This window comes from Pan troglodytes, chromosome 13 (assembly GCF_028858775.2).
Source record: "Pan troglodytes isolate AG18354 chromosome 13, NHGRI_mPanTro3-v2.0_pri, whole genome shotgun sequence".
Classification (NCBI taxonomy): Eukaryota; Metazoa; Chordata; class Mammalia; order Primates; family Hominidae; genus Pan; species Pan troglodytes.
The window spans coordinates 20,756,001-20,773,731 of NC_072411.2; the positions used below are offsets into that span (position 1 = coordinate 20,756,001).

Consider the following 17,731-nt stretch of genomic DNA (forward strand, 5'->3'; position numbering starts at 1 on the left):
GTTGTATATACTTATTTTAATTTTATCCTGCCTCCTTTGTATTTATTCATGGTCTCTGTTATAAATTCATTGCTCCATATACACATACTATTTATTAAATGAAAAAGTTGAGCTTTTGAGTTCCTTTAGAAGGGTTTCCTTTAGAACACCTTGACAATGAGATAGTAGCTATCATCTGTAGTTATATCCATGTCTGTATCCCTTCACATAAGAAGTAGATGTCTCACTCTGTCATCTAGGCTGGAGTGCAATGGCATGTTCTCAGTTCACTGCAACCTCTGTTCCCCCAGGTTCAAGCAGTTCTCATGCCTCAGCCTCCCAAATAGCTGGGATTACAGGCACATGCTCCCACCCCCAGCCAATTTGTGTATTTTAATAGAGACGGGGTTTCGCCATGTTGGCCAGGCTGGTCTTGAACTCCTGGCCTCAAGTGATCCACCCGCCTCGCCCTCCCAAAGTGCTAGGATTATAGGTGTGAGCCACTGCACCAGGCCTATAATTAAGAATACTTCTAAGATCTAGTGTTAGATCAGTAGGGTGATTATAGTTTACAATTACGTATTTTAAATTTCAGAATAGCTAGAAGAAAATAATTCAAATATTTCTAGCATAAAGAAGAGAAAAATATTTAAGGTGATGGATACCCCACATATACTGACCTGATCCTTACAAATTATATGAATGTATTCAATTATTTCATGTATCCCCAAACTATGCACATCTTTTATACATTAATACAAGTAATTTTTAATGAAATAATACTTCTCAAATTAGAAGTGTAAGATTTTTTTTCACAGTCGATTGTGCTGTTGGGTTAAATTTGTGCCTTTTATTTTTCTTAGGTATTTATTTGTTCTTCAGTTAAAACAAGATATTCTCAGTGGAAAGTGAGTATTAGTTATTTAAGGATAAATGCACATTTTCGTGAGTGGTTGAAAAATTATTTTGAAAATAAGTTTATAGTTGTAAAAAAGAAATGGTCAACATAAAACATGTATTATTTTCATTTGTCTTAAAATGAAGGTTATGAAATCAACTTGTCTAACAAACTTGTGTTTTGGTCTCAGATTAGACTGTCCCTTTGATACAGCAGTGCAATTGGCAGCTTATAATCTGCAAGGTAAGCAATTCTTATGTTGACTGTTAAGACTCAAGTATAATCCTTTTTTTGTGTGTTTTTAGTTAAAGAAGATTCTAATTATGTGCAAGAAAAGAAACAACACTGTTTTTGTATAAACTTGTATCAGGGTCCAACTCTGACTTTTACTTGTTTTAGAACATTGCCTTCTTTTTCTTCTCTTTCATGTAATTGCGCCCTTTCCACCTAAAGTGTTGAAACGTCATACTCTACCTGATAAGTCTGTAAATGCTAAGATTGGGCCTTCGGCTAACTTTTTCCTCAAAAGAAATGCAGTTATGTAGGAGTGAATTGTTGATGAAGCCATATAGCTTAGCAGTCCTTTTGCTCCAAACCTACATTTTGTTCAGAAATAACCACAGATGAGTACATACATGTTTGTGCATTGTTCAGATTTTTCCCTGCTGCTTTCTCCCCCCGATTTTTTTTAGTTCCTTTCAGTTATTTCTTTAGGATTAATAATTTTAAAATTTTGGAAGACAGGGACTATATTTAGATTGCTATATGGGGTCATATTCAGTGTATATCAGTATATTCTTTTGTTTTGTTTTTTTTTGAGACAGGGTCTCACTGTTGTCCCCAGGCTAGAGGGCAGTTGCATGATTGTAGCTCTCTGAAGCCTTGAACTACGGGGCTCAAACGATCTTCCTGCCTGAGTAGCTGGGTCTACAGGCCATCAGGCCTGGCTAATTTTTGTACTTTTTTTTTTTTTTTTTTAGAGACGAGGTCTTGCTATGTTGCCTAGACTGGCCTGAAACGATCTTCCACCTCAGCCCCCCAAAGTACTGTGACTATAAGCATGAACCACCACACCCAGCCTTAGTAATATTCTTAATAGATGCCAGTTAATTGTCTTTTAACGATTGCTAAATTTTTTCATTTATTCACTATAAGGTCAGAGGTATTTCTTTATGGAAGTCTAGAAAGCAGTTTTCAAAGGTTAAGTAAGCACTGAAGTGTGAATACATTAAGAGAAAGATATGTAATTAAAAATACACTACCAACAATAAATATGAGATATATGTGTATGACTAATATGCTAGATTTACTTTTGGAGACTGTCTGAGTATTATGAATTTTTGTAAGAAATTCCTAAGAATCTTTCTAATCTTAGCAGTTTTCATTAATGAAATGGTTTTTGAAGGATTTAGCAGGAAATACATATAACTTTTGAAACTTATGTTTATAGCTGAACTTGGTGACTATGATCTTGCTGAGCATAGTCCTGAACTTGTCTCAGAGTTCAGATTCGTGCCTATTCAGACTGAAGAGATGGAACTGGCCATTTTTGAGAAATGGAAGGAATACAGGTATCTGGCGTTTGACCATACTTTCTTTAAAATCACCACAACAGTTATTTCATATTCATTTTCTCCTGTTTCTATCCTTGGTATAGAATTTATTTTATATTTATTGTTACTTTAAAAATCATTGTTTTAAATTTCAGAAGTCAAACACCAGCACAGGCTGAAACCAATTATCTGAATAAAGCCAAATGGCTAGAAATGTATGGGGTTGATATGCATGTGGTCAAGGTAAGCCTTGTGTTGTGATGCTTTTTTAAAAATTTATTCTTTGGAGGTTCGCAGTGACTGTGGAATTTTTCAGTATGAGGGAGGGCATGGAGTTTGCATAAGCTAGCACTAGGTACTTTGGATGTATGGTTAAAAAGTTTGAGATTAAATACCAAATGACTAGAATCTCACAGAAAGGTTCATTATAAGAAAGAAGAGAAGCAACCAACATCCCTAACAAGGTACTTGGTCCTTTTAAGCTGTTATTTTATTTTATTTTTTTGCTATAAAAAATTGTTTTAAGTTTTTGAGCCATTTGTTATCCTTTTTACTTCCTATTATATGACTTACACTGAGTAGGCTCTGTTAAAATAATTCAGGATGCAAAGTTGAAGATTTATAGCTTAAAGACTTTGATAAACTTTAGAACAGCTTTGTAGTGATTTAAGTTATTTCTAGTTTAACTAGTAACATTTTTCCAGAAAGGCGGTTGTATTAGTTCATTCTCACACTGCTATAAAGACATAAATTTATAAAGAGATTCAATTGGCTCATGGTTTTGCAGGCTGTACAGGCTTCTCCCTCTCAGGAGGTCTCAGGAAACTTATAATCATGGGGCAACATGAAGGGCAAACAGGCACATCTGTACATGGCTGGCAGGAGGGAGAGAGAGCAAAGAGGGAGGTGCTACACACTTTCAGACAACCAGATCTTGTGAGAACTCATTCACTATCTTGAGAACAGCAAGGGGGAAGTCCGTCTCCATGATTCAGTCACCTCCCACCAGGCCCCTCCTCCAATACTGGGGATTATAGTATGACACAAGATTTGGGTGTAGACATAGAGCCAAACCGTATCAGCAGTCTTTTCCAAAATACATGATTTAAGTGGTAAGTATAATATGGGAAGAATGTGGAAACAGCTTTGTTTGTAGTGGGAGTGTAACTACTCACTTTCAATGAAGATACACTTTAAAACTCTAGTGTTTCAATGACTAGAAATAAAAATATATGCATAAATTTTTCTGAGAATGTTATTATGGATACTCTTAATTGTTGAAAACATCTCATATATTAATATTAGCCTGTATATAATTAATACAATTCAATACAAAAATAAAATTTAAAAGTTGTGTCAGTGTGAAACCTGTTTTGTACAAATAAAGCTAACACATTTTTCTCCCCTTAAATTAGGCTAGAGATGGGAATGACTATAGTTTGGGACTGACACCAACAGGAGTCCTTGTTTTTGAAGGAGATACCAAAATTGGCTTATTTTTTTGGTAAGCAAGAGTTATTGTCAAAGATACTTAATGTTGTTTTGGTTTTTAATGAATAAAGTTAATACATAAACAAGTTTGGAAATCAAATAGTTTTGAAAAACTTGTCAATGAAAGCAACTGTCTCCTGTCACACTATTACACATCATTATTCCTACTCTCCAGAGGCAATTATTAAAACTCTTCTAGCTGTATTTCCCATTAGTTTCAAAGTATACCACAATCTATATCTTGATATAAATATTTATATTTTTATATGTATCAGATGTTCACATGGGCACTTTCTCCCTCCATGTAGTCATGTCATTGCTTTTAATATTTATTATTCCACAATCCCTTTACTCCCTATTGTGTAAGAGGAAGATACTAATATTTTTATCCCTTCTCTAAGCTGTGCTCCTTATACTGTTCCAGCTTTTATCGTTCATACTTTTAAATTACATTTATGTTTTACTTTTACATCAAGGACAGATTTTACTTGGATTTCTTGGCCATAATTGAGTCCATCAGATTTTGTCTGGTATTCTAAAAGCTGAGAATCAGGGTAGTGTTTACAATAAGATGTCTCTATCAGAATAGTACAGGGCCTAGGTGTTTACTTTTGTACACTAGACAGGGACTGTTAGCGCAAAGACCTCTGGCATCAAACTCAAATTCTGACACATCCAGTTACTTTAAACATAGCCCACTACGTATATTTTTAGCCATTTCTGCTTTATATATCCCATGAAACTGCACCCTAACATCTACTGGCCATAGATAAGGCAAGCTCTGTAGATTAAAGGACCCCAAAACCACTGCTGCTTTTCTGAATTCTCTGACTCAGATCCCTCACACTTAACTGCTGAATGCCATCCCCTAGGCACTTAAGCCCCCTCTCAGGTTCCCCTCTTTACTGAGAGTTTCCTTGCCCTCCTCCCCATCTGGTGGTAGCCTTGCAGCTGCTGTCTCTGGAAGGTCACCTGCTATGAAGGACCACCCCTATCAGGCAACCCTTTCCAAACACTGCTCGATAAAGCCTGTTCTGTGGTACATTTTCTTGATCAGCTCTGAAGTCCTGGAACTCACAACTGGTATTACATTTCCTTTCTTTTTAGCTTTTTGTTTTTGTTCTAGAGTTCTTGGCTTCCCCATCTCACATACCCCACACATCCCTTTAAATTACCTGCCTTTGTCTTCTCCTCAAGCTTTTTTAAGTTATCAAGGGTTACATTAAATGGTTCTTCTGTTCCCTGTGGAACTGTTTGCTGCACAGGTTGCTTTCCAGCTTTTATCTGGAGACTTCCCTTTCCTGTGTTCTCAGCTAGGGTCCTGCGTGGTCCTCCCATGGTTTCCTTTTTCTTTGTCCTCCCTGCCCCCGCCAGCTGCCTAAGTAAAGAAAGTAACTGCCTAAGAAAAGTAATTTGTTTGAATGCTTAAATGCCTTAAAATGATTTTTTTGTCTTTTATTCTTTCTTGATAATTAGGCTGAGGATGGAATTTTAGGTTGAAAATTATTTCCCTCAAAAAATTGAAAGTAGTATTTCTTTTTTATTATACTTTAAGTTCTAGGGTACATGTGCAAAGCGTGCAGGTTTGTTACGTATGTATACATGTGCCAAGTTGGTGTGCTGCACCGATTAACTCGTCATTTACATTAGGTATATCTCCTAATGCTATCCCTCCCCCTCCCCCAACCCCACGACAGGCCCCGGTGTGTGATGTTCCCCACCCTGTGTCCAAGTGTTCTCATTGTTCAGTTCCCACCTACGACTGAGAACATGCGGTGTTTGGTTTTTTGTCCTTGCAATAGTTTGCTGAGAATGATGATTTCCAGCTTCATCCATGTCCCTACAAAGGATATGAACTCATCCTTTTTTATGGCTGCATAGTATTCCATGGTGTATATGTGCCACATTTTCTTAATCCAGTCTATCATTGATGGACATTGGGGTTGGTTCCAAGTCTTTGCTATTGTGAATAGTGCCGCAGTAAACATACGTGTGCATGTGTCTTTATAGCAGCATGATTTATAATCCTTTGGGTATATACCCAGTAATGGGATGGCTGGGTCAGATGGTATTTCTAGTTCTAGATCCTTGAGGAATCGCCACACTGTCTTCCATAATGGTTGCACTAGTTTACAGTCCCACCAACAGTGTAAAAGTGTTCCTATGTCTCCACATTCTGTCCAGCACCTTCTGTTTCCTTTTTAATGATGGCCATTCTAACTGGTCTGAGATGTATCTCATTGTGGTTTTGATTTGCATTTCTCTGATGGCCAGTGATGATGAGCATTTTTTCATGTGTCTGTTGGCTGCATAAATGTCTTCTTTTGAGAAATGTCTGTTCATATCCTTTGCCCACTTTTTGGTGGGGTTGTTTGTTTGTTTTTTTCTTGTAAATTTGAGTTCTTTGTAGATTCTAGATATTAGCACTTTGTCAGATGGGTAGATTGCAAAAATTTTCTCTCATTCTGTAGGTTGCCTGTTCACTCTGATGTAGTTTCTTTTGCTGTGCAGAAGCTCTTTAGTTTAATTAGATCCCATTTGTCAATTTTGGCTTTTATTGCCCTTGCTTTTGGTGTTTTAGACATGAAGTCTTTGCCCATGCCTATGTCCTGAATGGTATTGCCTAGGTTTTCTTCTAGGGTTTTTATGGTTTTAGGTCTAACATTTAAGTCTTTAATCCATCTTGAATTAATTTTTGTATAAGGTGTAAGGAAGGGATCCAGTTTCAGCTTTCTACATATGGCTAGCCAGTTTTCCCAGCACCATTGATTAAATAGGGAATCCTTTCCCCATTGCTTGTTTTTGTCAGGTTTGTCAAAGATCGGATGGTTGTAGATGTGTGGTATTATTTCCGAGGGCTCTGTTCTGTTCCATTGGTCTATATCTCTGTTTTGGTACCAGTACCATGCTGTTTTGGTTACTGTAGCCTTGTAATATAGTTTGAAGTCAGGTAGCGTGATGCCTTCAGCTTTGTTCTTTTTGCTTAGGATTGTCTTAGCTATATGGGCTCTTTTTTGGTTCCGTATGAACTTTAAAGTAGTTTTTTCCAATTCTGTGAAGAAAGTCATTGTTAGCTTGATGGGGATGGCATTGAATCTATACATTACCTTGGGCAGTATGGCTATTTTCATGATATTGATTCTTCCTATCCATGAGCATGGAATGTTCTTCCAATCCATGAGCATGGAATGTTCTTCCATTTGTTTGTGTCCTCTTTTATTTTGTTGAGCAGTGGTTTGTAGTTCTCCTTGAAGAGGTCCTTCACATCCCTTGTAAGTTGGATTCCTAGGTATTTTATTCTCTTTGAAGCAATTGTGAATGGGAGTTCACTCATGATTTGGCTCTCTGTTTGTCTGTGATTGGTGTATAAGAATGCTTGTGATTTTTGCACATTGATTTTGTATCCTGAGACTTTGCTGAAGTTGCTTATCAGCTTAAGGAGATTTTGGGCTGAGACAATGGGGTTTTCTAGATATACAATCATGTCGTCTGCAAACAGGGACAATTTGACTTCCTCTTTTCCTAATTGAATAGCCTTTATTTCTTTCTCCTGCCTGATTGCCCTGGCCAGAACTTCCAACACTATGTTGAATAGGAGTGGTGAGAGAGGGCATCCCTGTCTTGTGCCAGTTTTCAGAGGGAATGCTTCCAGTTTTTGCCCTTTCAGTATGATATTGGTTGTGGGTTTGTCATAGATAGCTCTTATTATTTTGAGATACATCCCATCAATACCTAATTTATTGAGAGTTTTTACCATGAAGGCTGTTGAATTTTATCAAAGGCTTTTTCTGCATCTATTGAGATAATCGTGGTTTTTGTCATTAGTTCTGTTTATATGCTGGATTACGTTTATTGATTGGCATATGTTGAACCAGCCTTGGGTCCCAGGGATGAAGCCCACTTGAACTTGGGGGATAAGCTTTTTGATGTGCTCCTGGATTCTGTTTGCCAGTATTTTATTGAGGATTTTTGCATCAATGTTCATCAGGGATATTGGTCTAAAATTCTCTTTTTTTGTTGTGTCTCTGCCAGGCTTTGGTATAGGATGATGCTGGCCTCATAAAATGCGTTAGGGAGGATTTCCTCTTTTTCTATCAGTTAGAATAGTTTCAGAAGGAATGGTACCAGCTCCTCCTTGTACCTCTGGTAGAATTTGGCTATGAATCCATCTGGTCCTGGACTTTTTTTGGTTGGTAGACTATTAATTATTTCCTCAATTTTAGAGCCTGTTATTGGTCTATTCAGGGATTCAACTGCTCCCTGGTTTAGTCTTGGGAGGGTGTATGTATCCAGGAATTTAGCCGTCTCTTCTAGACTTTTTGTTTATTTGCGTAGAGGTGTTTATTGTATTCTCTGATGGTAGTTTGTATTTCTGTGGGATCGGTGGTAATATCCCCTTTATCATTTTTTATTGCTTCTATTTGATTCTTCTCTCTTGTCTTCTTTATTAGTCTTGCTAGCGGTCTGTCAATTTTGTTCATCTTTTCAAAAAACAACCAGCTCCTGGATTGATTTTTTTGAAGGGTTTTTTGTGTCTCTATCTCCTTCAGTTCTGCTGTGATCTTAGTTATTTCCTGCCTTCTGCTAGCTTTTGAATGTGTTTGCTCTTGCTTCTCTAGTTCTTTTAATTGTGATGTTAGGGTGTCAGTTTTAGATCTTTCCTGCTTTCTCTTGTGGGCATTTAGTGCTATAAATTTCCCCCTACACACTTCTTGAAATGTGTCCCAGAGATTGTGGTATGTTGTGTCTTTGTTCTCATTGGTTTCAAAGAACATCTTTATTTCTGCCTTCATTTCATTATGTACCCAGTAGTCATTCAGGAGCAAGTTGTTCATTTTCCTTGTAGTTGAGTGGTTTTGAGTGAGTTTCTTAATCCTGAGTTCTAGTTTGATAGCACTGTGGTCTGAGAGACAGTTTGTTATAATTTCTGTTCTTTTCCATTTGCTGAGGAGTGTTTTACTTCCAACTATGTGGTCAGTTTTGGAATAAGTGCAATGTGGTGCTGAGAAGAATGTATATTCTGCTGATTTGGGGTGGAGAGTTCTGTAGATGTCTATTAGTTCCGCTTGATGCAGAGCTGAGTTCAATTCCTGGATAACCTTGTTAACTTTCTGTCTCGATCTGTCTAATGTTGACAGTGGGGTGTTAAAGTCTCCCACATTATTGTGTGGGAGTCTAAGTCTCTTTGTAGGTCTCAAAGGACTTGCTTTATGAATCTGGGTGCTCCTGTATTGGGTGCACATATATTTAGGATAGTTAGGTCTTCTTGTTGAATTGATCTCTTTACCATTATGTAATGGCCTTCTTTGTCTCTTTTGATCTTTGTTGGTTTCAAGTCTGTGTTATCAGAGACTAGGATTGCAACCCCTGCCTTTTTTTGTTTTCCATTTGCTTGGTAGATCTTCCTCCATCCCTTTATTTTGAGCCTATGTGTGTCTCTGCACGTGAGATGGGTCTCCTGAATACAGCACACTGGTGGGTCTTGACTCTTTATCCAATTTGCCAGTCTGTGTCTTTTAATTGGAGCATTTAGCCCATTTACATTTAAGGTTAATATTGTCATATGTGAATTTGATCCTGTCATTTGATCCTGTCACAGCTAACATCCTGTGATGTTAGCTGGTTATTTTGCTCATTAGTTGATGCAGTTTCTTCCTAGCATCGATGGTCTTTACAATTTGGCATGGTTTTGCAGTGGCTGGTACCGGTTGTTCCTTTCCGTGTTTAGTGCATCCTTCAGGAGCTCTTGTAAGGCATGCCTCGTGGTGACAAAATCTCTCAGCATTTGCTTGTCTGTAAACTATTTTATTTCTCCTTCACTTATGAAGCTTAGTTTGGTTGGATGTGAAATTCTGGGTTGAAAATTCTTTTCTCTAAGAATGTTGAGTATTGGCCCCTACTCTCTTCTGGCTTGTAGAGTTTCTGCCGAGAGATCTGCTGTTAGTCTGATGGGCTTCCCTTTGTGGGTATCCCGACCTTTCTCTCTGGCTGCCCTTAACATTTTTTCCTTCATTTCCACTTTGGTGAATCTGACAATCATGTGTCTTGGAGTTTCTCTTCTCAAGGAGTATCTTTGTGGAGTTCTCTGTATTTCCTCAATTTGAATGTTCCTCGCTAAGTTGGGGAAGTTCTCCTGGATAATATCCTGCAGAGTGTTTTCCAACTTGGTTCCATTCTCCCCTTGACTTTCAGGTACACCAATCAAATGTAGATTTGGTCTTTTCACATAGTCCCATATTTCTTGGAGGCTTTGTTCGTTTCTTTTTACTCTTTTTTTCTCTAAACTTCTCTTCTGACTTCATTTCATTCATTTGATCTTCAATCACTGATACCCTTTCTTCCAGTTGATCAAATCGGCTACTGAAGCTTGTGCATGCATCACGTCGTTCTCATTCCATGGTTTTCAGCTCCATCAGGTCATTTAAGGACTTGTCTACACTAGTTATTCTAGTTGGCCATTTGTCTAATCTTTTTTCAAGGTTTTTAGCTTCTTTGTGATGGGTTCGAACTTCTTTAGCTCAGAGAAGTTTGATCATCTGAAGCCTTCTCTCAACTCGTCAAAGTGATTCTCCGTCCAGCTTTGTTCCATTGCTGGCGAGGAGCTATGTTCCTTTGGAGGGGAGAGGCGCTCTGATTTTTAGAATTTTCAGCTTTTCTGCTTTGTTTTTTCCCCGTCTTTGTGGTTTTATCTACCTTTGGTCTTTGATGGTGGTGATGTACAGATGGGGCTTCGGTGTGGGTGTCCTTTCTGTTTGTTAGTTTTCCTTCCAACAGCTGCAGGTCTGTTGGAGTTTGCTGGAGGTCCACTCCAGACCCTGTTTGCCTGGGTATCACCAGTGGAGGCTGCAGAACAGTGAATATTGCTGAACAGCAAATGTTGCTGCCTGATTGTTCCTCTTGAAGCTTCGTCTCAGAGGGGTACCCAGCCGTGTGAGATGTCAGTGTGCCACTACTGGAGGGTGCCTCCCAGTTAGGCTACTTGGGGTTCAGGGACCCACTTGAGGAGGCAGTCTGTCCGTTCTCAGATCTCAAACTCCGTGCTGAGAGAACCACTGCTCCCGAAGGTAGTATTTCATTTAGTTTTGCATCTGGGTGTTCTTGCTAGGGACTCTCTGAGAGACTTGAGTTGAACACCTTTACGGTTGTCCCTTGATGCGTGAAGAACCTCAGGCAATTATCTTCCAATTTTTTGGGTGTTAAATCCCCTCATACCTCCAGCTTGTCCTGTGGGCAAATGTAACGTGCTTCCTGGCCTAAGAATGCTTTAGGCAGAGAGATAAAGAAAGCTCCTTTTCTGCCTTTTTATAAGGTTGCCTTGAGAGTTAATTAATACTTGTAAAGCACTTAGAAGAATACTTAGGGCAGACCAGGTGGCTCACTCCTGTAATCCCCACCAAGGCAGGGGCTCACCAGAGGTCAGGAGTTCAAGACCAGCCTGGCCAACATGGTGAAAACCTGTCTCTACTAAAAATACTAAGATTAGCCAGGCATAGCATGGTGGCACGCACCTGTAATCCAAGCTACTCTGGAGGCTGAGGCAGGAGAATTGCTTGAACCTGGGAGGTGGAGGTTGTAGTGAGCCGAGATCACGCCACTGCGCTCCAGCCTTTGTGACAGAGCGAGATTCTGTTTCCTTTCTTTTTCCTGCTATTATTTCTTCATTATTGTTTTAGTAAAGCTCTTGTAAAATTATGTTTTACATCTATTTTATATGTTATATTTAAAGATTAGTCAATCGGAGTGTCACATTGTTTCGACATTCACAATTTATGGAAATACAGAGTTCAAATGTGTGGTAGGTGGTTTGGAATTTACAAGTAGGGAGATACAGTTGGAAAGCGGGCCATAAAGCGAGGTTAAAAAAATTAAGAAGTATTTCCTCAAACCAAAATTCCTGTTGAAAACAGAGTTGAGGCCGGTTGCAGTGGCTCACGTCTGTAATTCCAACACTTTGGGAGACCAGGGTATGCGGATCACTTGAGCCCAGGAATTTGAGGCCAGCCTGTAGCGAGATGCCGTCTCTACAAAGAGTACAAAAATTAGCCTGGTGTGGTGTGGGAGTAAGGCTGAGGCAGGAGGATTACTGGAGCCTGGAAATTCACGGCTGCAGTGAGCTATGAACACACTACTGCACTCCACCCTGTGTAATGGAGGGAGAACCTATCTCAAGCAAACGAAAAGAGTTGAAAACCATCGTCAGTGTTTTTCTTTATGGCTGTTTTTTTTAAGCTTTATGGTCGTTCCTATGTCTAGTTCCTATGCTGCTGCTCTGCTTTAACACTGGAACAATTTTCCCTAGACCTAAAGAATCTCTTATACCATAATCGAGACCTATCAAATACATAGATTTCATTTTCCTTAACATTTTTAATGTCTGATATGTGCAACCTCAATTTTGTCTGAGATTTGCTTTTGAAATATGTACTGTGTTTTTCTGTTTCCTGTCTTTTGATGGGCATTGCAAGTTACGTTTACCCTCCTGTCAATTTTTAGTTCAGGAGTTAGATGGTTAAATGTATTTGAAATAAAAACAATTTTTTTCATATTTAGAGAACATTTGTTTGTAATTTGGCTTTTATTCTCTTATTATGTTATAGGCCGAAGATAACCAGATTGGATTTTAAGAAGAATAAATTAACCTTGGTGGTTGTAGAAGACGATGATCAGGTAGGAATAAAATTATATCTATTACTTGTGTAACAGTGACTGTATTATGTGGTAACTTATTTCTCTAAAAGAGGGAATGTACCTCATTGTTTTACAGAGCCACAGAATGCAAACAGTATAATTAATGCTTTAAATAATTTCCTTACTTGGGTCATACCATGCTAAAAATATGGTTTTCTGCCCTTAGGTTGAAAAATAATATAAAAGTGTCTTCTTGTTTCCTCATTGATAATATATCTGAGGTGTATAAAAAATTATATTTAAGTGACCCAGCCAGTCACCCAGGCTGGAGGGCAGTGGCACTATCATAGCTCACTGTAACCTTCACCTTCTGGGCTCAAGTGATCCTCCTGCTCACTCAGCCTCCTGAGTAGCTGGGACTGCAGGCACATGCCACTACGCCTGGCTAATTTTTTCATTTATTTGTAGAGATGGGATCTCAGTATGTTGCCAAGGTTGCTCTCAAACTCCTGGCCTTAAGTAATCCTCCCATCTTGGCTTCTCAGCATGATGAGATTACAGGAGTAAGCCACTGTGGCAGACCAACTTTATCTCTTTATTAACGGATCAAAAAGATCTACCTAATAATAATAAAGCCTTTTGAATTAAAGATTACCTTTGTATCAGTTACAGTGTGGTTCTTAATTGATACATGCTTGGATGCAACTCACATGCATTGTTCTTAATGCAAGAAGCCAGATTTAAAAAAATACGTATTGAATGACTCCATTTGTATGATACTTTAGAAAAGGCAAGAAGAATTTTACTTTATGCAAATTAATAAATTTTAACATATGCATACAGATACAGATAAAAGCAGTTTGAGCAAAATATTAACAGTTGTTGAGTCTAGACACTATGTATATGGGTATTCAGTTTTTCTATATGTTTAAACATTTTTATAACGATGAAAATTTTTTTTTGAATCCAGTTCTTTCATTTTCCTCTGCTCAGTAATTTGACTGCTATACTTTCCCTGTTTTAAACACACAATGGAATACCATGCAGCCATAAAAAAGAATGAGATCTCTTTTGCGGGACCGTGGATGGAGCTGGAGGATATTATCCTTAGCAAAGCAATGCAAGAACAGAAAACCAAATACTACATGTTCTCACTTACAAGTGGGAGCTAAATGATAAGAACTTACGAACACAAAGAAGGCAACAGCGGACACTGGGATCTACTTGAGTGGGGAGGGTGGGAAGAGGGAGAAGAGTAGAAAAGATAACTAACTGAAAGATAACTGGACTTAATACCTGGGTGATGAAATAACATGTGCAATAAACCACCGTGACACGTGTTTACCTATGTAACAAACCTTCTCTTGTACCCCAAACCCAAAATGAAAGTTAAAAAATAAAAAAGAGTGCTGCTCTGAACACTAAGGTGTATGTATATTTAGCTTTTGTAGGTACTGCCAAACCTCTTTCCAAAGTATTTAATACGAGTTTATACTCCCACCAGCAATGTTATTGGTGTTTTTTTTCTTTTTTGCTAATGTTTGGAATTCTGTCTTTTTCATTGTAGCCATTCTTGTGGAGTAGAATGTGGTTTTAGTTTGTGTTCCCCTAATGACAACTCTGGTTTAGTACTTATTTATGTAGTTATTGGATATGTGGATATCTTCTTTATGAAATGCCTACTCAAATCTTTTGCTTATTTTTCTATTAGGTCATGTGCCTTTTAGTCATTGAAAAAATTCTTTGTATGTTCTGGATATTAATTCTTTGTCAGATATTAGTGTTGCAAGTATCGTCTACTCCTTGTTTTGCCCTTTTTCCACCACTTTTATTTTTAGATGACATGTAATAATTGTACATATTTATTGCATGCAGAGTGATATTTTGATACATGTATACAATGTGTAATTATCAAATCAGGGTAATTAGCATATCCATCTTTACTGTCTTAATAGTGTCTTTAAATAACCTGAAAAGTACCAAAAATTATAAAATAGATAACCACCTTATTTATGATCTAGATTTAACATTTTTTACATTTTGCTTCAGATCTCTTTTAGAGAAAGATAAATACAATTATGTGCATGAATAAATAATACCAACTAAAGTCTAACTCCCTGACTACCTACCCCCTTTCTTCTGGTACCTGGTCACCAATTTTGGAGGGTATTATTCTCATATATATTTTGTAACCTTTTCCAAATATTAACTCATATTAGAATTGTTTTAAAAACTTGCATAATTATATATATTTGCAGCTTGCCTGTTTTATCTAAACGTGTACCTATGTAGATCTAACATATATATATGCTATTGTGTAATATGAATAAACAATAGCACATTCATTCATTCATCATTTATTCATTTATCCCTCTGCATAATTTTTTACATATGCCTCTATTTACTTGACCATTTCTCTTTTTTTGGACGTTTAGGGTTTGTACCAAGTTTTACTATTATAAATGAGACTGAGGAAATATACATCTTCACATATAACTTTTGATGTTTAGGAAATAATTTTCCCCAGAGAGGCAGTATAACTTAGTTGTTAGAGGTGTATGTAGATTCTGGAGCAAGACTAATGGTTAAGTTCATTTCCGGTTTTCTTTCTTAATAGCTTTGTGATTTTGGGCTTAATTTCTTTGAGCCTCAGTTTCCTTATCTATGAAATGGGGCTAATGATAGTATCTACTCATTGAGATAATTTATGTGAAATCCTTAGAAAAATTTCTATATGAATGTTAACTATTATAATTAGACTCATGGCAGTGTGGTTACTAGGACAAAAATGTGAGCATTTTTAGGGCTGTTGTTACATACTGCCAGATCTGATATGATTCCTCAAATTATAATTATACAGTTATCCCAAATAATGGCAGATAAAATCTCATTTTATGTCTCTCTCACAAATGAGATCATGTAAGTAGAGGGGAATAACTCCTAGGAATAATTTTGTATTGCCTGATAAAATGAGCAACTTGATTTCAGCTCTGCCCTTATTATGTTGATACTATAAAGAGTGTCTGAATTTCAGGGAGCACACTAGATTCTTTATTCATGGATGTGTTTGTATCTCAGAAATAGGAGATAGGACGGTTTGAATTAATAATCATCCTTTTATATATACTTTTCTTTTTCAGGGCAAAGAACAGGAACATACATTTGTCTTTAGACTGGATCATCCAAAAGCATGCAAACATTTATGGAAATGTGCTGTGGAGCATCATGCTTTCTTCCGCCTTCGAGGCCCCGTCCAAAAGAGTTCTCATCGATCAGGATTTATTCGACTAGGATCACGATTTAGATATAGGTTAATTTTAATAGCTGTTTTATCCATCTTTCATTGCATACAGGCCAAAAAATTTAGGCCAACCTTCTCTTTTTTACAGATATGGTAACTAGAGAGGAATAAGGTGGTTTGCCAGAGTCTTCCATTGGCCAAAATAAAATAGAAAAAGTGGTATTGTTATTGGGTATAATTTCTTGAATAGATGTGTAAACAGTAATTGTATAATGGCTTTTATATCCCTCTGGATGTTTACTTTATATATTAACCTGCTCCCAGTTTATCTATTTAACAAGAGTTTTATGGACTCTCCACCCACCACTGGATACCATATAGAAAAGGGTTTCTTGCACTGAATGGGATATTAGTCTGGATAACATTTGTGGTCCTTTATAAACCTGAAAGTCATTATTCTCATGACTCCTTGTTTGTTGTCATGAGTTAGAAATGTTTTGGTTTACTGGAGAGTGGATTATTGGTTGTGAGTTTTCTGCATGCCATGGAAATCAGTTAAAGAAGGAATGGATTGTACCAATAATGTGGCCAGTTGATTGTGTGGAGTTAATAGAAGTAGTACTGTAGTCTACTTATATTAAAAGTACGGAGGCATTTTCTGAACAGAATTTAAATGGAAATCAAGGAGAATAAGACAATAGTCTTAAAAAACATTTCTGGAAAATTATACTGAAAAGTGAATATCACAATTAGAAAAAGTAACTGAAAATATTCTTTTAATTACACACTTTGCACTGAGGAATGTAGATGGGAAAGAGGGAGTTTCCATAAAAGGACAGATATTTCAAACTTATTTAATGTGTACTTAGGTGATATGCATACATATGAGAAAAATAAAACCAACATAATCTGTTGCATATTTCACAAAAGCCGAAAGAATGATATGGTAAGGAGAGAGATCGCGAGACTATTAGTAGTTGTTCCTGTGTGATGAAGTTTAGGATGATTCTTTTAAGGAGAACCTGAATGTAGACTGTCTTATTTGTGTGTGTTTATTACTGTAGACCTAAAATTTCCCTTACTTCTGTTATGCCTCATTTAGTGGGAAAACAGAGTATCAGACCACAAAAACCAATAAAGCAAGAAGATCAACATCCTTTGAAAGAAGGCCCAGCAAACGATATTCTAGACGAACTCTACAAATGAAAGGTGAAGTGCAACCCTCTTTCAAAGGATTATTTTTCCTTGACAGTTAATTATGTGCTGGTGTTGTTTCCATAAGAGGAAGTTACCTGAATCTCCTCCTCAGGCCTGTTCCAGTCAACTAAAGTACTTTTCTGGCAGAATCAATTTCATGGGATACACAGAGAAAAATTGCCTGTATTGTTAGCAGAGATTAAACTTTATGTTAATCCCAATTCAAATGATAGTCTGAGGTTATGTTCAGTTTTTGTATACAAAACTGTTTCTGTAGAGCAACATATTCTCTCCCTTTTTGACTTACAGATCTCATTCTAAAACATCCCTTAATCCCCTTAGGAATTTTTAAAAACATTTTTATTTATTTATTTATTTATTTTGAGATAGTCTCACTCTGTTGCTCAGGTTGGAGTGCAGTGGCATGATCTCAGCTCACTGCAACCTCCACCTCCCAGATTCAAGTGATTCTCATGTCTCAGCCACCTGAGTAGCTGGGATTATAGGCATGCGCCACCACTCCTGACTCATTTTTGTATTTTTAGTAGAGATGGGGTTTTGCCATGTTGGCTGGGCTGGTCTTGAACTCCTGACCTCAAGTGATCCACCCACCTTGGCCTCCCGAATCCTAAAAGGATTACAGGCATGCCTGGCCAAAACATTGTCTTGTGATGAATTTTTTTAAGTAAAATTTATTTCATATTGTATTATAATATTAAGGATTCTATTAAATACCATTTTAAA

The 17,731-nt window shown here is 37.3% G+C and overlaps 1 protein-coding gene across 19 annotated transcripts in view; it reads left to right on the plus strand.

Moving 5' to 3' along the window:
- Window positions 1-17,731, plus strand: part of EPB41L5 (erythrocyte membrane protein band 4.1 like 5) — a 166,487-nt gene that overhangs the window by 61,441 nt on the left and 87,315 nt on the right. For all 19 annotated transcript variants that reach the window (XM_063790377.1, XM_016949606.3, XM_063790370.1 and 16 more), the window contains 8 exons: window positions 843-887; window positions 1,068-1,120; window positions 2,328-2,448; window positions 2,586-2,673; window positions 3,846-3,934; window positions 12,519-12,588; window positions 15,690-15,859; window positions 16,893-16,999. In XM_063790377.1, the coding sequence (XP_063646447.1) occupies window positions 843-887; window positions 1,068-1,120; window positions 2,328-2,448; window positions 2,586-2,673; window positions 3,846-3,934; window positions 12,519-12,588; window positions 15,690-15,859; window positions 16,893-16,999 (743 nt within the window). The remainder of the gene's footprint in view (window positions 1-842; window positions 888-1,067; window positions 1,121-2,327; window positions 2,449-2,585; window positions 2,674-3,845; window positions 3,935-12,518; window positions 12,589-15,689; window positions 15,860-16,892; window positions 17,000-17,731) is intronic.